Source organism: Phycodurus eques, chromosome 7, assembly GCF_024500275.1.
Source record: "Phycodurus eques isolate BA_2022a chromosome 7, UOR_Pequ_1.1, whole genome shotgun sequence".
Taxonomy (NCBI): Eukaryota; Metazoa; Chordata; class Actinopteri; order Syngnathiformes; family Syngnathidae; genus Phycodurus; species Phycodurus eques.
In genome coordinates this window covers 5,799,799-5,821,711 of record NC_084531.1, presented here as the reverse complement: position 1 = coordinate 5,821,711, position 21,913 = coordinate 5,799,799, and the positions used below count along the sequence as shown (strand labels likewise).

The 21,913-nt window shown below is 40.5% G+C and overlaps 1 protein-coding gene across 3 annotated transcripts in view; it reads right to left on the bottom strand.

Moving 5' to 3' along the window:
- The window catches only part of LOC133404842 (ephrin type-A receptor 4-A-like), a 54,024-nt gene that overhangs the window by 24,917 nt on the left and 7,194 nt on the right, over positions 1-21,913 (bottom strand). For all 3 annotated transcript variants that reach the window (XM_061681232.1, XM_061681233.1, XM_061681234.1), the window contains exons 4-5: positions 6,068-6,223; positions 1,294-1,629 (exon numbers count right to left, since the gene is read on the bottom strand). In XM_061681232.1, the coding sequence (XP_061537216.1) occupies positions 1,294-1,629; positions 6,068-6,223 (492 nt within the window). The remainder of the gene's footprint in view (positions 1-1,293; positions 1,630-6,067; positions 6,224-21,913) is intronic.

Here is a 21,913-nt window from a genome sequence, read left to right as displayed (position 1 = left end):
AAGTGGTGGAGAGCAGGGAGGGATGACGAGAAAGCACCGGGGTCATAAAATCCATTTGCACAATAACCAGTTACAAAATGGCTGAATGGCAAAACAACGGGAGGGTTTGGATGCATCCTTGGGCCTACAGGGCTCTTCTCGAACTCAAGAGAAGATGTTGCATTCATGGACATATTATGCTTTAATAATTACACAAACAATTTCGATCAGCATTTATAATGACGCCTCAGTGGATCAACATAGCTCATCTAATCCATTAGCTCCAGCTCTAAAAATAGCACATTGCCACTTGTCTCTTCCTAGGCTTCACATGCATAATTATGCAAAACCCGTGAGAAATATTAAAGAAAATAATTTCACACTGAAAGGAATCCGTCATCCTCCACATCATCCAGCTGTCACCCAAATTATTCCCACCTTTAATAATAATGTTTTGTCAACGGACGAACACATATGTTACATAGTTACCAATCTCCCCTTCTGTGCACACAAATCAACACAATGGTACACTGCAAAAACTCAAAATCTTACCAAGAATATTTGTCTTATTACTCATCAAAACTAATTAGATTACACTTAAAATAAAACTCATCACCAACAAAGTAATTGGTTTTTAGACCATTTTCATTTGTTTCAAGCAAAATGTCACTTGCAATAAGTAGATACATTTGTCATTGTAATAAGAATTATTTTCTTATACTCCACTAAATTTTCATTCTGCTTGTTTCAAAATGATCTTGAAACAAGTGACTTTTTAGGTGTTGAGTCTTATTTTAAGTGCACCAGTAACCTGTTTAGTTTTGAGTAGAAATAAGACATCTTGGGAAGATTTTGCAGCACTTCCTCAGCAGAAAGAGCTACACACATGTAGAAATTTAGTAGGACAATCTTTGATCTCTACTCTGACATGTGAAATGTTTTCAAACAAATGTACGTTCTCCTATTTTAACGTCAGCCGTTTACTGACCTTCCTTGATGCATTTGTATTTCAATTTTGCAAATATGTCATTGAATCTACAAACACTACACTGGTCACTCAGTAAATCAGTGTTATCACTGTCCGTTGCGGGTGACATAATATTTTATTAATTTTCTAAGGATTTAGTCGAAACAATACTGGCTGCCTATGGGAAAACCTTTGTTTATACTGTACATGTTGACCTTACATTGAACTTACGGAAGATGCAGCATCCAAAAGCAGCAGGCTGAAGCATCATCTTACTTCCATTAATACAACACTTCCCTCAAGCTCACCTCCCACAAACTCAATCAAACCATGTCTGATTAGCTTACCGGCCTGGTTGGTGGTGACGGTCACAGACACCGCCTGTTCTGGCCCGGGGCTCTGTGGGGAGACGCCATTTACTGCCCACACCTCGAAGGTGTAGTTAGTGTGGGCCTGGAGCTCGTTGATGGACACTCTGGTTCCCTTCAGACTCAGCTGCTGGGGGCTAAAGTGGATGGCGTTGCCGCAAGGCTGACACCGTCGCCCATCGGGCCCACAGCGTTTACACACTACGTTGTACGTTAGATCCTGGCGTCCTCCTGAGCTCCTTGGCGCGGTCCATTCAAGATTGACAGAGGTCTCATTCACATTGGAGATGAGGTGGAGAGGCGCTGTTGGAGGCCCTACAGAGAATAATGGAAAAGTTGATGGTTAGAACAAACCAGGCTGGGGTAAATTCTAAGCAGGTACCAAGTTCCACTAAAATGTCCTTGTGATGAGGTTAGAGTGGAGAAGAAGACATTATTCTTATAACCCTAAATTTTATATTTCCTGAATCAAGATTACAGCAAATTGCTTGTGCTAACAACTGGGGAATATCTCTTTGGTAATAAATCAGCCTGCCAATTTGTAATAAAGGTACCTATATTTATATAATTGGATTGATTGTGAGATAAAATGCATAGTATCATACTGAGAAGTGTTTCTAATATTTTGTGTAACTAATGTTATTGTAACACCTTCAGCAAATTCAAATTGCACACTTTAATCACAGTAAAAACACAGGACTGTTTAGACAGTGTTACATCACATACAGGTGTACTTAATATCGTGAGCGAGTGAGTCTATATTAGAGCTGAAGCTTCTTAAATTGCCTTTTAATGCTCAGTCTATCAAAACATGCGAGGTTCCAATTTCACCTGTGCATCCTAACGGAAAGTCAATCAACCAACAGATTTTTTTTCATGTGTCAAATCAGCGGCAGACAGCAAAAAGCCAGTCTGTATCTAACAGACTGCCTTTATAGCTGCCAACAATAACTGCAGAGCACGTTTGTGTTGGACCTTGTTATTAAGCATCCCAACCCCACCACCACCACAACTGCTTTGATCTTAAGTCTACAAGCTCTGCTTTTTTATGCAAGAGGCAATGCAGATGTGACACAGACTCCCCTCATCATCAATTTCAATTTACATGTCAGCTCTACTTTAATGAATGCGTTTTTTGCGTGTTGCTTTCAAACATAAGATTCAGTAATTGACTTTACTCTCCCTGCCCTCTCTCCATTTTCCTTCTGACTAATGAAGCGCCGGCGAGCGTGCTGGGGGGGATCGATGCACGCTGAAATATGAAATCTAGTCAGTTGGCAGACTAATCATTTTGCAAAGGAAATTAATTATGTGTTATTTTTAGAGGAGCACAATGACAATGAAAGATGTCACTGAGACACAGAGAGGGGAAGACTGTAAATGCCCTGAGAGGGTGTATGTCTGCACAAATATTGCTGAATTACAAGACTTGGAAGAGCAGGTTTACCCATGGTGCATTTGGAAATGTCTGTGGACTGGGTGTGCATGTATTTGCACTTAAAACGTTTACAAAGTTAAGCAAATGTAGAGGAGGATGGGGTATGCTGTGAAGTAAGGATTTGGAAATTGATTAGTATGGTCGGACCATGCTTGGAGGAAAGAGATAGAAATTAATGGCATGCGTGAAAGTGCAAAGTACGACTGAGTACATGATCTTATTATAAGCCTTCAGCACCAACAAAATAGCAACCAATTCTTATTAAAGAAAATTACAATAAAGTCCTGCCCTCTCACCCTCCAGATACCCCTTTTATTTTCTCTTCATCCACTTTTCATCTGCAGGAGTTACAGATACGGTTTCTAAATGAAGTGCCTACACACTACTGTGATTATAATAGCACCTTTGTCAGCTTGTTAGGCTCAACTAACCACACTGTCCAATTCTATACGTAAAAGTGTGCCATCATTTCACTACCCATCTGTTTTTAAACACAAACGCACAATTATTTTGGTTGACACTACTCTAGTCAAAACTGAACATTATGACCAACTTTTCAAGTAGACAGATGTGTGGCGGTTCTTGCTTCACACGTCACTGCTTTTCAATGCTATTTCAACCAACTACACCTGTTGCTCTCCAAGAATGCACCAATGGGAGCAAGGGTGAGTGGGAGAGCTGCTGGCTGTGAGTGACAGTGTGTAATTAATCCCAAGAGAGTGTGTGGAGAGGGAAATGGGACTTTGCATGAACATCCAGTCAATAAGGCCTTAACATGCATAGTCACACATCCAAAAGTTTCTCCAAAATATAGTTTAAACTTAAAGCTTGCCCCTCCTCCCCTTTCCATCCATTTATGGGCAGGCAATTTGCTCTAAGCATTAGTTTGTTCTTTCCTGTCAGGCCATACTTCATCTGTCTTTCTCATTTTTACTCTTTAACGTCTCCCTTCACATGCCCACACCTCTCTTTTTCGTCTACCTTTTATCCTCCTGTCTCTTCCTATCAGCATTTGTTAGCTAATTGTTGTGCAGGTCCAAGGTAGAGGGCAGGCAAAATTGGCCTGAGCATCAAACGCCATTTGGGATATATTCAATGCCCATCTCTGGTCTTCCCGATTCCATCTGCATTCCTCTAAGTCAAACCACCGCTAAGAAAACTGGGACAAATCTGAGAAACACATCACCGGCCAAAAGAAACCCCAAATTGTAGAACACCCCCTCCTTGTAACCAGCAAGCAGCCGAGAAATCAACTCCCATGGGTGTCTGTCCACTGCCTTCATTACCGCCCTGTGCTGATTGTATGTGTAGTTTTATAAAAGTATGTACCGTATACTGTATATAAGCATTGCAATCACGGGCTACTCTCCCTGGAACATAATGTGGCTCAATCTTGCCTAAGCTTTACATTTTACTTCAGAGATGTCCTCTACCTGTTACAATTCTCAAAAGTAACCCGATCTTGTTTTTGGAGCGATGACTGATACAAAAAGGAAACATTATTGTTTCTTGTTATCTTGTTACATTTCCCATGGATGTCAAGAAAGAGTCTCATCAATAAAAGGAAAAAAACAGCATACATTTAAATTTGTTTCCCTTGGACAGCACAATACTAAAATGCTTCAAAAAAAAAAGAAAAAGCAGCAGGAATGCAGTGAGACAATACAGAACACACAAATGCTGGAAAAGAAACAATCAATGATTTATTTATTTATTTATTTATTTATTTATTTAGTACAGTTTGAACACCAGAAAAAAAATAAAACTATTCAAAATGTTTCTGAGTGGGTGTTGAGAGGAAGACACCAAATTGTGGGCTATAGAGGGGAGCATGAGTGACAGCTATAATTACACAGCCTGACCATCGGGTTGAGAAGTGAAAACAAAATGCACAAGGAAGGAAAAGAGCAGATGACAAACGATGGCTAGATGGTTCAAAGATCAAATGTTGAGCGGCAGACGAAGCGGGGGCCAAAGGTCAGTTGCAGTTTGGAACGCAGAAGATTGCGATGCACGGTCCAATAAAAGAAACCAACTAATGAGCTGTGGCAGCTGTCGCTTGCAGCAGCCACAGTTGAATGCCACACTGACTAACAGGACAATTGGGACGATGTCAGCCAGCAACTTAGTGTAAGTGATGCCACATAATTGGCTTTGGAGGACTTTGGATTTTATTAACCTACATTGGGATATAATTATATTGATATTTGTACAGTAATTGAAACCAAATATATTGGTGTATTTATGTATTTGTATTAAACACATTTAAAATAGTACACCCAAATGTGAATAAATCACATTAACTCCAAATGTGGTAAGGTATGGATGACTTTGGGCGTAACTCCATGTTCTCTGCTATTCAAATGTTTAATTGGACTATTAAAAACTGCCAATCTGGCTAATACAAAAATTTCCAACACTTCTTTGTTAGAAAAATATTTCACAAATCAAGCATTGTTTGATCACATATTTATCAAACTCTAAGGGTATGATTTAACCGTTTGGCTTTGTTTCAGCTTAGAGAGTCTAGGAATCTGCGTCTTGTCTGATCCAATAAACCGTTGAGCTGACTGATGAATCCACATGAACTTGACAGTTTATTTGGGCCTAATGGTGAGCCAGCTATGAGCAAAGCAACTTAACAGATGTTTTGGTTGGTAAAAATTGCTTTATGACACATACTCAGTCAGACATAAACACCTGTCACATGGAAGCAAAATTGCTGTTATTTCCTGTGGAGTAAGGGAAAAGGCCCTTTTGTTTTGTGCGTTCTTACTTTTTCTTAGGAAATTTCGACTAAAATGAACTCCAAGTACCAGTCCTCAGAAGGGAGTATCAGGAGAATGCATGATTCTCGGTAGTATTTGTTACACCAATCATTGTGAGTTTGGCATGGAATAATAGAATAACTGACTCATGCTGCTGGATCAAAAAAAATGAAGACCCAGAGAGGGACAAGAAGGGATTTATTGGACTTTGCTCTCTATTTGTCTTTCTCTCTCACACTCATCTTCCGTTTTGCAATGACTGCGGAAAAACGAATATCGAATGTATCAGTTTGTACCCAATTTGGATGCCGAGTACTGTGACTGATCACTAAATTCAACCTGAAATCAAAATACATCTAAAACAGCCCACGCAAGCGTTCTGTGTGTAGACTTTGTGTGAACGGCTGGCCCAGGTTAACATTGCATTGGATAATTCATTACTGTGGCAAAAGCAGTATTTGTGTGTATACCTTTAGACCCACTGTACTTGTTTCATGGTTTTTGTCAACATTTGCAGGTTTTACCGGAATTTATTTTATGTACTTACGGGTGCAGGGCATGGATGCCGGGTCCGTTTCAGAGCGGAAATATCCCTTGTCGCAAGCACAGGAGGTGGAGCCCTCCCTGACAGAGTAGCTATGGAGTGGACACTTGGAACAGCCACCATCAGTGGCCAGGGCACGGTAGTAACCAATCTTACAGGCTAAAAGAGAAAGAGCAGAATGTTTTTGGTTAGATGTGATCAATGGTATGCGGTAATTTTGCCTCTAAGAAGAGCAAACGTCATCGAAAGACAAGAGGATGGATATAGTTAGTTCAATAGCAAGGCGAGCTATGCAAATCTGCAAATGAGAACAGGAACCAATTGTTAAAGGGGACATATTTTGCCAAACCAACTTTTTCTAGTATTTAGAATGTAATATTGTCTCTATGGTGCCTTAGTAAAAATGTAAAATACGAATTAAAATCATCCATGCATTTCTGAGTTCCAGACATTTTTCTGTCGAGAGGTTTGAAATCAGGTCATTTGAATTTTTCAAGCTTATCTATGTCACTAGCGAATATTTCCGTCTACCTCTCCGCTCCCGAGCCAGCGCTGTCAACACAACAAACATGTGTGCTCTCACAAGTGGGTCTTCTACACAGAAGCAACCAATCAGAGGAAAGGGGGCAGGCTTACCCAAATATGGACAAAGCAGATAAAAAACTGGTTCTAACAGAAGTAGCTGTCAGAGGGACCTTTGCTGTACACTCGTATGACAAAACCAAGTTGGTTTTTGAAATGAAATTGACACTTTTATACTCAGTCCATGTTAGAGAGTCACTCTACGAAGGTCTAAATAGACAAAATACGGGACCTTTAAAGTGAGAAGATCAGCAAATAAGGATAAAATATTTTAAAAAGACACTCAGAGTGACCTGTGCTGCAACAGTTGCTATTGCATTGCACTTGACTCCACATATGTTGGTTGTTATTAAGCAGAGGAAAAGATTATCTGATTATGCTATTTTGATCTTATGACATTAAAATATATTCATAAGTATTGTCAATTCTTGCGATTAGTCAGTTTTCAGACTGCAGGCCTAACACACACACAAACACACACACACATACACACGCACGGACACACACGTACACGCGCAGATGCACGCACACACCTCCATCTGAAATGGTTAGCCAAGTAACACTCCTTTTGGCGACAGTGCTCCCCTTTCTCTTCAGTGACATTTTGATTGGGGGAGGGCTCTTCTTTCAAGGAGTTTCTCCATCCATCCATTTTGGTTTGTGTAATGTTCCGTGGCAGTCCACCGAGCTTATATTTCACCCGAGTGCTGTACCAGAGTAGGCGGACAAAGGACCAAGTCTCTGAAAGGTGCAGCACAGACGGTCACAACAGCGATTGGACCAAATAACCTGTCGATCTAGGAGGCTGCCATGTGTGAAGGTATTGAGAAAATAAGATTGCTGGTTTAGATTTGGGTAAATTGATCATTGATTGTACATCTGTCTGGGGGTGGTTTGTTGAATAGCATCGCTCCAACACGTAACTGCAAACTCTTTTCGCCCCCAGTGAGATTCAAATCGCGATCCTGTGGTCCCAAAGCCAAGTACTTACAGACTGAGCCACCACTGGCCTAAATCTAGATCAGGATCTACACCAAATTGTAATGAGTTCATCTTTAGCCCATGCTCCTCCCCCCAAAATGTTTTGAAGAAATCAGTTTTTGGTAATCCATCTGACTAACAAATGATGACAACCTAGTCGGCAGAATAAGTGAAATCAAATTGCTACACATGTGTAGTGGTACCCAACAAGTACTTAATACAAACCAACAGTCACTTTCCAACTTTTTACTGCCTTCCCTGGAAATGGTGCCTATGCTCATGCACTAGACTATAAACGCACATTCCACCAACCAACTGACATTGCTGTGGACAAAAATAGAAGAGGAAATCCACTAACCCAATAAAATAGTGGGAAATCCCTCTCTTGAAGGCGCAATAAAGTCTCTATTGGGCTGCTTCTCCTCTCCAGCTGCTGGATTAGCATAGCATGGTGAGCTGGGCTAGCTGCTACCTGCTGAGGCTTTCTTTGGAATGAACCCACTCAGTTCATCAGGAGTAAATCCCTGCTAACGCTTAGCTGAGGGCGTCTTTGATTAGGGCCTGCAGGGGTGCATGAAGCTGAAATTTATTTTCTTCACAGTTGCAAAAAAGAGGAGAGATTAGTCAGGAGGTGCTTTGTGTTATCTAGCTATCTTAACGCCCAGGCTCCAACACTAGCTTCAGCTATAAGGGCACTTTGGATTTGTGGTTTGTTTCAGGGGTTGTGACCGCTTCAGGTGACAAAAGCCATAGCTGCTTTCAGAGCTTGTACATGTGCGCTGACCAGAAAAGTGTCTTGAGTTGAGAGCTGGGTCAATCAGCTATTTGAGATGGTGCCCCTCAGCTAAAATCTGGAGAGAGAGTTAATTGACATGCTTCACAGTCTTCTGGTCTGAGCCTCTTTAAAATGACAAAGTTTTAGAGCAGGATGCCTCAAACTGTGCATGGTTGATGAGTTTTCTGCTCTTCAATTAAGCAATCCCAGGCTGATCCTTGAATCCCCACTGGCTATTTGAGAATACGTTGCCCAACTTCCAAATCTGTTTGCCATCGGACTTGTCTTGGCATCATGTTTCTGTGTTTTCTAAGTCCTGTATATTTTAAAATGTGTTTAAAAATATGATGTCAACATATGAAAGTTTGTTTACAACAGTGGCTGCCCTGCAGAAAGGAACAGTGGAGGAAGGAGAAAGCTTGACGTCCAAGTAAAGATGGGGAATTTGCTTTCTATTAGGAGAGGGCGCGTGTGTCAGGAAAAAGAACCGCAGCAGTGGGTGGTCTAAAAAAAAACTCTGGCTTTAAAGAAGAATCCCCCCAAAGAGCCGATGGATTTATTACTGTATGAGCCAATGTGACAAAGCTATACACAAGCACAAATACAAACGCTCAACAACAATCTCATTATGCAATTTTTTTCATTTTATTTTTTTTTATAAATCTGAACAAACAGATCACCATCAAGCCTTGACATACAGCTCTCGAAATCAAAAACATGTTTTCAAAATAAAACCTTTTGGCTCAGACATTGTCTAACTTTCTCAATATATATATTTCTCTCCTTTATGATTTATCTCTGCAGGATTGCTTTTAGATATAGATGGTTTGTCAGGTGCTAAATCCCTAAACTGAGAGATCAAAGGCAGACAAAAGACTGGTGACTTACTCTATTCTGAAAAGGCAAAAGATGGAATGCCTCATAGTGTGGGACATCACATGCTTTCCCCTTTCTCTCCTAGAAGCCTTTTCACTCCTCATCTTTTCTCTTTTGTCAGGCTTTCTCCCATCACATCCACATCCCAGTTGTTTGTAAAATAAAGCACATTTGGTAGAAAGGGGGGCCCTTGGTTTGTGGTATTTAATGAGTAGTTTTGTCCATGTGATAGGGGGGGCTTCTGCTTGTAATGAATTGCACTGCATGAGGAGAAGAATAATTTGATGAAAATGGTGCATGGACAAGAAAGACAAAGAAAAAGACAATGATAGCAATAGACAAACAAGTCAACTACATAACCCAGCTAAATTTTCCTTTATGGCACCAGCCTACACAGCACGCTTTGAACATTGATGCATGAAAAAATGAAATGTCAACCTACACACTCACCCACTGAAGCCCGAGATGAGTGGCCTGCATGCAAAGTAGAGGCAAACTTTTCTCCTGCCTACACAACAAAGTATTCAATACACCAGGGATTGGAAATGTGAGAGAAAACTCATGCAACGATCAAACTCAGGAATATATTACCCAGCACGTGACATTCCGTAACCTGTTTTGCAAAGCACAGCAATTGCCTCTGTTATGATAAAAAGAGAATTAAGTTGAAACTGCAGTGTTTACATTCTTTCTTCATGACCACGATTCATCTTCTTTTGGGTGTTGAAAACCTATTCACTGTTTTTTAGTTATAACAGACAATGAACGCTATTCAGAAAGGTAGTCAGAAGCATCTTCACACAAAGCTGCTCTTTCAAAAGATGTCGCGATCGGCTTTCACGACTCGAGGGCAAGGAAAGCCTCTGCTCTTGAGAATTCACCACTCTCTATTCAAGCTGACTTTATGCCATATTCTTCTGTGTCTTTGTGACTCTTCTACTCGTTTTTCTGCAGGTGGATAGCAGGTGAGACTCCTGTTCCAAAAGTGTTTTGTTTATCCTCCAGCGGCAATTCCCATCTGCGTTTAACCAATTGTACTAGATCTTGGAAGTATGGACTATTTCGACACAGATGGATAACATACAACAATCACACCCACCAACCTGAGCCACTGGTTGGTAGTGGGGATTAGCGAGGGTGACTAGCTGCTGAATGTTAGCATCTGTCACAGGAACAGCAGGAGAGTGGAGCATGTTAACTCATTAATTCTTTCAGAAGGGGTTATTAATTGCCTCCGGCCCTGACGGCGACTTGCAGCCACACGGCCAGTGAAACCCATCAGAGTGATGAATGAGGGACACACGGTCAGCGAAACTGATCAACATGATTGATGATACTTTCTACACACGTCTTAACCTTGACCCGGCGGCAGAAAAATGTCTACCGGTAGCAGCATCATCATGTAAGATACAAAATTAATGAGTCATTAATGTGGATGATATTAATAGCAGCGCTAATTTAGGCCAACAACAACAGACAGTGAGGTTATCAATGTAAATAATTGTCTGCTGGTAATTGCCAAAGTTGTGCTGATGGTGGGCAGTACCAGGATGGATGCCATATTATTTTTTTCTGTCAAATGATTTACATATTTTTGAAACAAGTGTTACCAAAGACCCTGATTAAAAAGTCTGCTTAAACGCAAATCACAGAACCCAATGAGTGTGTAAATAAAATTTGAAAACAAAAGTACAAAAAAATATTAAAATCAAGGGCATATTCTACACTATATTCAAATGTAACATGATGGACATACTTTGCAGTATGGCATTCTGTTTTTTGTAACATTTTCTTATCCCTCTCAAAACATTTGCATTTTATTACAAATGCACTGCGGAGCCACCTCATATTGTTATTGTTTGGATTGCATAAAGCTGGAAAAAATACATATATTGTTCGGAAGACTTCCTGTGTACCAAGCACTCCACCTTCGTATTGACACGCAGACCCTAACTTCCTCCCCAATTCCTCTATAGCCTTGCCCTAAGAATGAATATTAGTACAATAGTCTTATCATGAAAATCTTAAGTATTCCACCCGACCTCTTTAGAATGGTCAAGAGAGACCCCACCTTCAAATCTGAGGCATAGGTCATTGAAGGTAAATGTGAGAAAGAAACAGTTGAGGAGAAACATTTGGATTAAGAAGAAGAGAGCAGCCGTGTTGTTAAGGGAGATTAAGAGCTAGCAAACAGACACATAATTGTTTGAGTTCACATCTCTACCAATGCCAAACTTTCTAAGGGAGTAACCACCTAAAGCTGTCACACCAGCTAAAGAAGCACATTTTATGGACGGCAAAGTACACCGCGGGAGTCATAGGATTCTAATTCAAGACAAAGATAAGACCATGTATACAAACAGTGCCGACGACACACAGTCTACACACTTTCAAATTATCAGTGAGTGTGTAAGCCATCTACTATAAGTCCACTGATTGAGGGCAGTGGAGGGCACAGAAACTTAGTATTGTCTTTCGGCAATTTATCTGCAGCTAGATCTCCCGGGAGTGAAAGAATGGTGCACATGTGCATGCATGCTTGATTAGGCAGTACAGCTAAATGCTTTCCTGACATTGTTTACAATTAAAAAAGCTGCATTTTAATTCTTCATAAACAAACAAAACAGAGAGGCGGAAGGTAGATGAGTATGCAAATGTGGTTCTGCTCAGGGACGCACACATGAGGACACGCCACTAAACAATGGAGATAGCCAAACTGCTCGACTCACACCATTTCAAGGAGAATAGGACAGGAAAAGGGAGGATGTGTGAGAACACACAAACACACACTAAGAATAGGTCAGTGCAAGAGGAAGTGATAGCAAGCCACATTCAAAGGGGCCTCATATCCAGTTCTGTAAACAAATGTAAGCCACATGTTGAGCTGCAGCACAAATAACAAAACAAATCACTATAATGACCAAGGCCACATATGGGCTGAATTTTATTTTGGCCCCCAAAGAAACTTATAAATATACTTATACAACTTATCAAGCATTTAACCGTATAACATTCAAAAGATGACATTGACAATAAATAAAATACATACACATAATATAGCATTCATCCATCCATTTTCTGAGCCGCTTATCCTCACAAGGGTCGAGGGAGTGCTAGAGCCTATCCCAGCTATCATCGGGCAGGAGGCGGGGTACACCCTGAACTGGTTGCCAGCCAATCGCAGGGCACATACAAACAAACAACCATTCGCACTCACATTCACACCTACGGGCAATTTAGAGACTTCAATTAACCTACCATGCATGTTTTGGGGATGTGAGAGGAAACCAGAGTGCCCGGAGAAAACCCACGCAGGCACGGGGAGAACATGCAAATATTGATATACTGTGCGATTGGGGCATGTGACCTACCATATAATTGAGGTCGTGCAATAAAGTGGATGCCCAGCATGTTCATCCTTTTCCACTAGTTAACTAAGCAGGAAAACGAGAGTATGACATCATTGCCTGTCGTCAAATGATTTATTAATCCCAAAACAAACAACACAATCAATAACCTAATAACACATACGCTTAATAAAGTTTACAAAGTTATATTATACCGTTTGAAAACAAACACTTCACAATCATCCACATCTGTCACAACTAAAACCTGGCAAAACACATAAAATGTAACATTTATTTCTTGTCTGTTGTCTAAGGCAAAGGTTTAACAAAATGAGTCTCAGAGATGGGTAGATGTTTTTATGAAGGGGTAATCATAGGTTGATTTACAGATGAAAATGTGTATTTTTAAGATATATTTGTTTTGGTAATCTATGTGGAGCTCCCAGACGACAGCCTGTCTGGGGATTTAAAACACCTTCCGTTGTGCATGTGCGTGCGTGCATGATGGTGTGTGTGCACTTCGCAGTCCATTGTGGCTCTGTGACATATGCATTTGCATTTACATGCTTGCATGTGTGCGTTTGTGTATTCCTTATTGTACATCAAATTTCCTGGATCACTAGTTCCTCAAAAGTTTATGTCAACCCAAATGACAGTTCGCTGTCACTTCATTAACCTTTCACTCCTCCTGATGTCAACCAACACATCTTTCTTTTCCACTTCACAGGTTGAGGTCATTGCTGTTGTGGAAGCAATACTCCCTCTGACTCAAAATGGTGCCTGGTAATTGTTTTCATGACATGTTTGCAGTACTCAGTGGGTGTGTGCGTGCGCGCATGTGTGCATTCCAATGTTTACTGATAGTGCATGTCGCCATTAACCACTTGCCTGTGGGTCTATTCTTTCCCTCTCAAACTTCTGGTTAGTTGAGCCTGTCCTTGCAGTGAAGAAAAGTTCACAGGTACTGTTTATACTGAGTCACTTATTACTAATTACTCATGTGCTACAATGTGTGAGCCTTTAGCTTTAATGAGAGAAACACGAAGGGTAACTGTGTGGTCAGATAAAGTAGACAGTGAACACCACCAAAAGAAGACCAGAGTCAAGTTTAAATTTGTAGATTTGGGTGCTGAGATTATGGAATCATTAAAGATTATTGGAGTGTCACTGCCATTTTGGGGGAGGGGGGGAACATACCCTTGCTGAAAAGCAACATATGTTAAGTTAGTTGACTCAGTTGTGTGAATACCAGTGTGAATAGTTGCCTGCATCATGTCAACGCTTTGATTAATTGGTAAAAAAAAAAAAAAAAGTATATAACAGTAATAACAACTCAAACAACAAATTAAAGCGCAAAAGAGGATTGTGGTTGTAATTTAAATGTTTAGAGTGCAGCAAGGAGGAGAATAAAAAGAATAAGAGGAATACAAAGTTCCTTGTAAATGTACATTGAGTTATGGCAATTTGGTGGGAAGACAGAAAATGGATGGAGTAGTGTTATTAATGCTTGTCCAGTTTACTGTAAAAGTTTCAAGTAATGGTTGGCTTTTACTGTGACAACATACAAAATAAATGTCCAAATACATCCAAGGTGTGGATTAATCTAACACATGCGATGGGCATTTGACAAAATGTTCTCTGTCAATTATGGGGATAATCAATTATGAATTTATCTGTTAATTGTTATTTTCAATTGTTATTTTGAATTATTTGAAATATTTTGAGCAGAATAATACTTCCAGGACCTGGAAAAGTATGTGGATGCTGTTCTTCTTAAGACCTCAAACTAGCTGACACAAAATCAGCAGCACCCTTGATAGTTTCAGCCATTTAATGTGCTCCATTTTGTCACATTGTGTCCTGAGTCAATTAATCAACAATCAATTCTTCCTAATTGACACAATTCTTAAAAAGAAATTAATTAAGGACTTGATAATTGTGCTCATCCTAATAGTAACGCACACTGTCAATTCAAAGCTAAACGTGTAAATGACAGTTCAATGAGAACTAGCCAAACAAATTTTAAAAGATTTTGCTCAATCAATGCACTGTATATATCATCAGTGTCCATCTCAAATATGCACTTTATATTATCATTTATGTTGTTGTGTTCCACAGCACAGATTGCATATCTACTAAAAGTACCATCTTGGACCATCGTGTGTTTATTTCTACATAAACGGAAGTAGGAATATCATGTAAATTGGCAGGACCAAAACGACAAACATACTGTATATGCTTCGGTATCTCCCTTTGGTTTAAATTGAAATGTCTGGATTCACAGTACATTTATTTCTGATGTGAACTAAATATAGATGTCAATCCAGTTCAATTACCCTGCTAAAATTAAAATAAGAATATGTCGCATAATCTGCAGCTTGTGCGGTGTACACTATAAGGTACAGGTAGCGGTAGTGACCGTAATATCGGCCGCAGGCACAACAGGTCACGACCCAACTACAGCAGGCTTGTTCAGACAGCAATCAGCATCAATACCCATAACCCCCCACTTCACCTTTCACATCTCCAGCCATTTATCAGGCCAACTAGACAGAAGTCCATTCATCATGGTCTATTCTTCCTTCCACGCACTTCCTCCATCTCACACATTTATGTTTCTTCATGGATACATCTACAGTATATGCAAGTGTCGTATTTTCAGCAGCCTTCTTTTTTTCTTGACTTTCATCCACGTGCACTTTTTTCTTCTTTTCTTCATCACTTAGACTGTTGCATACTGTGTGCCTGCGAGGGATTGTGGCTTTCCTCTTCCCCTTCCAGCAGTATTTGACAGCTCACTGAGGATCAGAAGGGATCATGGTTTCTAATCCCAGAGACGTGCCCCTGCATGGACACACCTCTGCCTTTGGTCACTGAGCTGCAGCTTTGGATCCCCAGTGCTGAGAGCCCTACACATTTCCAAATGACATTTTCAGCTTTTCAGTAGAGCACTTCCACAGAAAAGGAGCCCCATCCTATGCATGTAAGTACAGGTATGGACAGTTTATAAACACATACTCATATTAAGAGTAACTCAATCAGCTTCAGCAGGATTCGTGGGTTTCGGTGTTTCATGTAATCGAGGGATTAAAATTCAGTTCCAATAACAAAGAGTACTTTCAGTATATTTGTTTGGGAAAAAGAAAAAGCATAAACCTTTTTTCACAGTTACATAAGCAGAGCTTGACTGTGTTACATTATGCGTGCCTGATGTTAGCTGGTTATTTTGGTTTAGATTGTTTTAGCTGATAATGTGAAACTGAAAATACTGACTGGTCTCTAGTGGGCAATTTTATCAATGTATGTATAATGGTAGCCTACAACATATGTCATAATTATAATAACGGTAGGTTAATTGAAGATTCTTAATTACCTTTAGGTATGCATGTGAGTGTGAGTGGTTGTTTGTTTATATGTGCCCTGCGATTGGCTGGTGACCAGTTCAGGGTGTACCCCGCTTCCTGCCCGATGACAGCTGGGATAGGCTAGTGAGGATAAGCAGTACAGAAAATGGATTATCAATATGATTTATCTGTCATTAGTTGGGGTAATTAGTTACAGTACAGCCTCATATTGTAAGTTAGGCAGGTGGTTCCGGTTGGAACGCCCACAAATATTACAAAATAATGTACCTTGCCTAATATAAGTTTAATGCAGCATCTCAACAAATGCACTTTGCACTCTAATTTAACAAGGTGATTAGATTGGGTTTTGAAATGTAGTCCTAACACAGCCTTGCATTTCAGAGCTTGGGATAATTAACCACTGTACCATTTCCAACTACTGCCATGATTAGAAATGGGGTCTGAGTTCATTAAAATGGATCCCGTATCCTGTGCCAGGGCCCATCAGATTACAGAGCAGTCCTTTATTGCAAGTTTTTTTTTTTTGTCATCAGACCTAACTGATTGGCACAGAGCAGTCTTTGATTTGGCCACTGAATCTGTGCCCTGAAGGGAAGCGAATGACAACGGAAGGGGAGCGAAGACCACCTTCTATCACCAGGGCAGGATGGGAAGAGCTTAAGATAGAAATCAGCAGAAGAAAGAGACAGTGAGCGATGTAAAAATTTCCAAGGTGTTTGCAATCACCCTCCTATTGTCAGACTTTGAGTGAAACTTGGCCATGCATCTGATGAGCTGCTGGGCTGCTTTGTCTCCAGCTCCACATCACACTGTGCCTGGGACACTAGTAGAAGTTATGATACAGCTTGTACTATGCCCGCTGCAACAAATGCATGGAACAAAGATAACATAGATGAGATAATGGCTTAGATGCAAACATTCCCTCTTCATACACACTTAAACTGGGCATACAGTTCACTATGCAAGTTAAGCTAGTTTGAAAGTAGATGAACAAAATGTAGACATGTTGTGCTATGTGTCTCTCTACAGTATATGCATCTATGTCTATGTCTTTCCTCTGCCCTGATTAAGACACAAATGACGAGAATCACGATAGTTAGCACTGTGAGCAATTTTTTGTTGTTGTTTTTTATTGCATTAGCACTGTAAATACACAGACGGCGAAACCATCTTCTTCATCTTTGTTTGAATGTCAGCAACAGGTTAAAACACACTTAACAGACATTGACGGGACTTAAGTAGAATGGCAATGACCCAAATGTACAGTGTGAGCAGTAAATTTGTGGCTCTCATTTGGTCTGTAGCTACTGTGTGAACACATCAATCGTTAGCTTTGATTTTCCGTCGCGGGTGATTTACTCATGCAGCGTGAGCTGAAACGCAAAACTGCTGCTCCGAAAATCGTACAGTGTGTGCTCAGCTTTACGTAGCACGTTGACCCTGACCACAGGGAATGCAGGTTTGATCGTCACAGAAGAAGTAGTTGTCAGACTGGAACTAAATCTCTTTCCACCTCACTTACTCTTGTGATTTTTGTTTCTCTTTGTCTCTCTTCCTGCTTCTCCATGTCAATCCTCCATCTTCTCAGCTCTTTTGGGCTAGAAAGAACTGTTCTTCCTCTTTCGCCCTATGTCTAAATTAATCCATGCCCATTTGATGGTTGTCCACTTCTTCCTCTCTTTCTATGCCTATACATAAGTCCATCTCCCTTTATAAACACCTCTCCTGCTTGCCATCTCTCAACTGAGGGAGAAAAGGGTTTAGCGGAGAAGGAGGTAGAGAAGCCTAACGTGAGCTAAAGAGAAAGGGCAAGAGAGCAAGGAGGAGAGTGTGCACAAGTGCGGCATAAAATGGAGGGAGAAGGAGGAAAACAGCCGGAGGAATGGGGGAACAGCATTGAAGGGGACTGAAAGAACTGCAGGGTTGTGATGGTACAGCCTAGGGTATTGATTCAGGGCCTTTTGACATGCTAATTTGCTTGCTGACTGCTTTAATCGCTACCCCTTCCCATCATGAGCTTCAAAGAGGATGCTTTTCAAAAAGACGGGCGAGAGGACAGGAGACGAGAGTGAAATTGTGCCGTATTTCTTCCTCAATCTGATGTTTTCACAGCATATGCAGAGCCAGCGCCTGAGTGAAAACATCCATCATGTAAGGTGTCAAATTTGTGATAATAAGTCTTTGGAGGCTGAACTATTTTACATAAAAATGCAATTTTGCCAATTAGTCTAGTTGACTGACTAAAAATTGTGCAAGCAAAAAGACTAATGAATGACAGTGAAACAGTGACTTGTTATTGGGTTATGATTAGATCTTCATGCTATACTTTTTGGGTGATTATTTTACAGGATGACCCAGAAGTGTCATCACTCTCCTTAATGTGATTGAATATTTATTTTTAATTGGATGTTGCACTTTTGGACAGCACTGTCTAACAACAGCACAATAAATTATGTATTATGTAAATGCTAATGATCTGCGTATGTGTTTTTTGTTATGGGCCCAAAAGCCCTATTAACGAATGATGTTTTGTAGTTAAGTTTTATACATTTATTTTATATATTTAGCAATGCGTTCAGATATGTTTGGAAATAAATGAGTTGCTGTGTAACAGACCCAGAAATGTTTATTATTAAAAAAAAATTTATTGCCAAAAGCAGTAGCCACCAGTGGTTATATTCACGACACCTTTTATTGTTTGTATGTTTAACTGTTAACAGTCGTTACATGGATATGTTTTTATTTTATTTTATGCTTAGATGGCAATTAACAATGCCAAAATATACCAAACCTTTATGGAAGGTGGATTGCCATTATTTCCCATGATATGGTTTAGTTTTGGTGGCACGGTGGACGACTGGTTAGAGCGTCAGCGTCACAGTTCTGAGGACCCGGGTTCAATCCCCGGCCCCGCCTGTGTGGAGTTTGCATGTTCTCCCCGTGCCTGCGTGGGTTTTCTCCGGGCACTCCGTTTTCTTCCCACATCTCAAAAACGTGCATTAATTGGAGACTCTAAATTGCCCGTAGGCATGACTGTGAGTGCGAATGGTTGTTAGTATCGATGTTCCCTGCGATTGGCTGGCAACCAGTTCAGGGTGTACCCCGCCTCCTGCCCGATGACAGCTGGGATAGGCTCCAGCACGCCCGCGAGAGGAGAACCGGCTCAGAAAATGGATCGATGGAAGGATGGTTTATTTTAAAACTGCAGAAATTGATTTTGTTCCACTTTGAAAAGTCCACCTCATTTTAATTGAATTGAAAAAAACAAATAAATAAAGGCCGGGGTCTAGGCACAGCATTCCAAAGACAGCCATTTGACTGGAACTCCTTTTTTGTACTACTGGCATAAAATAAGATAAATATGTTTATACTTGTGCCCTGTGATTGATTGGCTGGCGACCAGTTTAGGGTGTACCCCACCTCTCGTACGCCCAGAGTCAGCTGAGAAATGCACCACCACGGCCATGACCCTAGTGATAAGTGGTACGGAAAATGGATAGATGTTTATACTTGGCAGCATATACACATTCTAGGCTGCGTAGCAGGCGCTGTGGGAGCTGCAAAGCCATCAGCTCGGGTCACACTCCATCACCGATGGCTTCCTGCCCTTAACAGGGCACCGTGAGGAGAAAGAGAGGGTGGTGAGTGGCAGGAACTGTGAAGGAAACAAATGCTGCAGGACAGCATCCCATGCAGGAAAAACATTTCAGCACCTCAGCTAATGATAGCTGAATTACCACCACCACCCGTGCCACCCCTCCTCCTTTTGACCAGTCAAGGAAACACTGTATAACTGCATCAGGGATAAAGAGTTTTTTTTTCCTTTAGGAGCTAAACACGTTTCCAAAATACTTTTTTTTTCTGAATTAAGGGACAGTGGAGGATTATATGTGAAACATTCTGTCTCCCATTCAACATCTGTTGTTCTTTTCCTGCTGTCATTTGGTTGATCCCTTGTGTCTATTCAGCAGCACAAAATGAGCCTCTCTGGTGGCAGGGTGAGTGATGAGTACATTCACCTCCACTCTGCCGGGCTCCGTTCTGCTCTCAGTATCTTTGCGGGTGTGCTAACGCATACTAATGTGTGCATCTGCAGTGCATATTTGCAAATATGTGTCTACTTGACTATATTATACAACATGCCATTTTTAGATATGAGAGGATGGATGTTAGTTTGTACAAAAACATTTTTTCGCATGACTTGGCTGGAATTTGGATTATTGCACATGTTTTTGTGTCCACTGCTACATTGTGTTTGTGGAAACAATGACAGGTGATGTTCCAAACATCGAATGTAATCTGATAATTCAGCCCACTTCCATTTTACCAAACCTTAATCACCTGGACAGCCAGAAGAGAGAGATTGTAAAATCAAAGCAACCTAGAGGAAGAAAAAAAAAAGACCTAAATGTGTATCAAGAACTTAATTGGAGGGAGCTTGGAGGGAGAGACATAAAAAGAGAAAATGCAACAGGAGAGCAAAATAATACAAACAACCATACAAACTAGGATACAAATTGTTAATCCGTGCGAATGAAGAATACAGGATGGAAATAGATTAATTGAGGTTTTTATTTATTTATTTGTTTTACATAAAGCAACCAACTATCGGGCTAAATAGAAATATGAGGTGAATTTAGATTGATACTCCCAAATGCATATTTAACACTGTCAAGAGGAGGAGAGTGGGATTGGGGGTAATTCTCTGAGCACTGGGGAGCAACTCCATCCCTAAAATCGCTTAACAGCTGTTTAGGGTGATAATATCCTCTTAATACTTACAAATATTTTGTGGCTATAAGGCAGAATTCTACAATGTAACACTTAGCAACAAATATATTTTATTTGTATTTGTATTACGGATGAGCAATGTATCACCTTCGATATAATCGTGAATGTTGCTTTAATGATTTGCAATTTTACCTTGTCGAGGATTCATACTGTCTCGAAAGGAAACCAACCAAACAGGTGCGAGATGGGATAGGAGGAAAAGAGAAAGGAGGAAGTGCATAGTCCTTCATTCGTCGAATCAGCTGACATGATTCAGTCATGTGACTTAGTGGCTGGCAAAACAAACTCTCACTCTCAAACTAATGGGCAAATTCCGAGGAGCGTTTTCAGGAATTTAGCATCTTATCAATTGGGTGAATTGTCGCTATGGACCTCAATGGAACGCATGTTTATTTTTTTTGTTTTTTTTTTTTTATTATTTTTTTTGTTGCCCAACAGGAAAATGTGTTATCATAGGTCATAGGTAACTAGTAACTGTATCGGAATACACTTCTAAAGTAACCCTGTCAACCTTCTTCTTTACCTCTCTCACCAAGGCTCTTCTCCCCCGATTGCTCAGTTTGGCCGGACTGCCAGCTCTAGGAAGGGTTCTGGTCGTCCCAAACATCCTCCATTTAAGGATTATGGAGGCCACTGTGCTCTTAGGAACCTTATGTGATGCAGAATTTTTTTTGTAATCTTGCCCAGATCTGTGCCTTGCCACAATTCTGTCTCTGAGCTCTTCAGGCAGTTCCTTTGACCTTATGATTCTCCTTTGCTCCGACATGCACTGTGAGCTGTAAGGTCTTATATAGACAAGTGTGTGGCTTTCCTAATCAAGTCCAATCAGTAAAATCAAACACAGCTGTACTCCAATGAAGGTGTAGAACCATCTCAAGGATGTGTACATTAATGAGAAAAAAAAGTAGGATTTTATCAAATGGCTGTAAGATAACAAAGAGTGAAAAATTGAAGAGGGTCTGAAAACTTTCCGTACCCACTGCATATACAGTATGTGTTGACTGGAGGTGATGAGGGATTGTACAGTATTATGTGTTAGTGGGGTTGTGACAGCGCTGACTAAAGTGTCTGTCACCTTCACACCTTAACCGCACTTTGTCCACAACAAACACACTGAGCGACAAACGCAGTT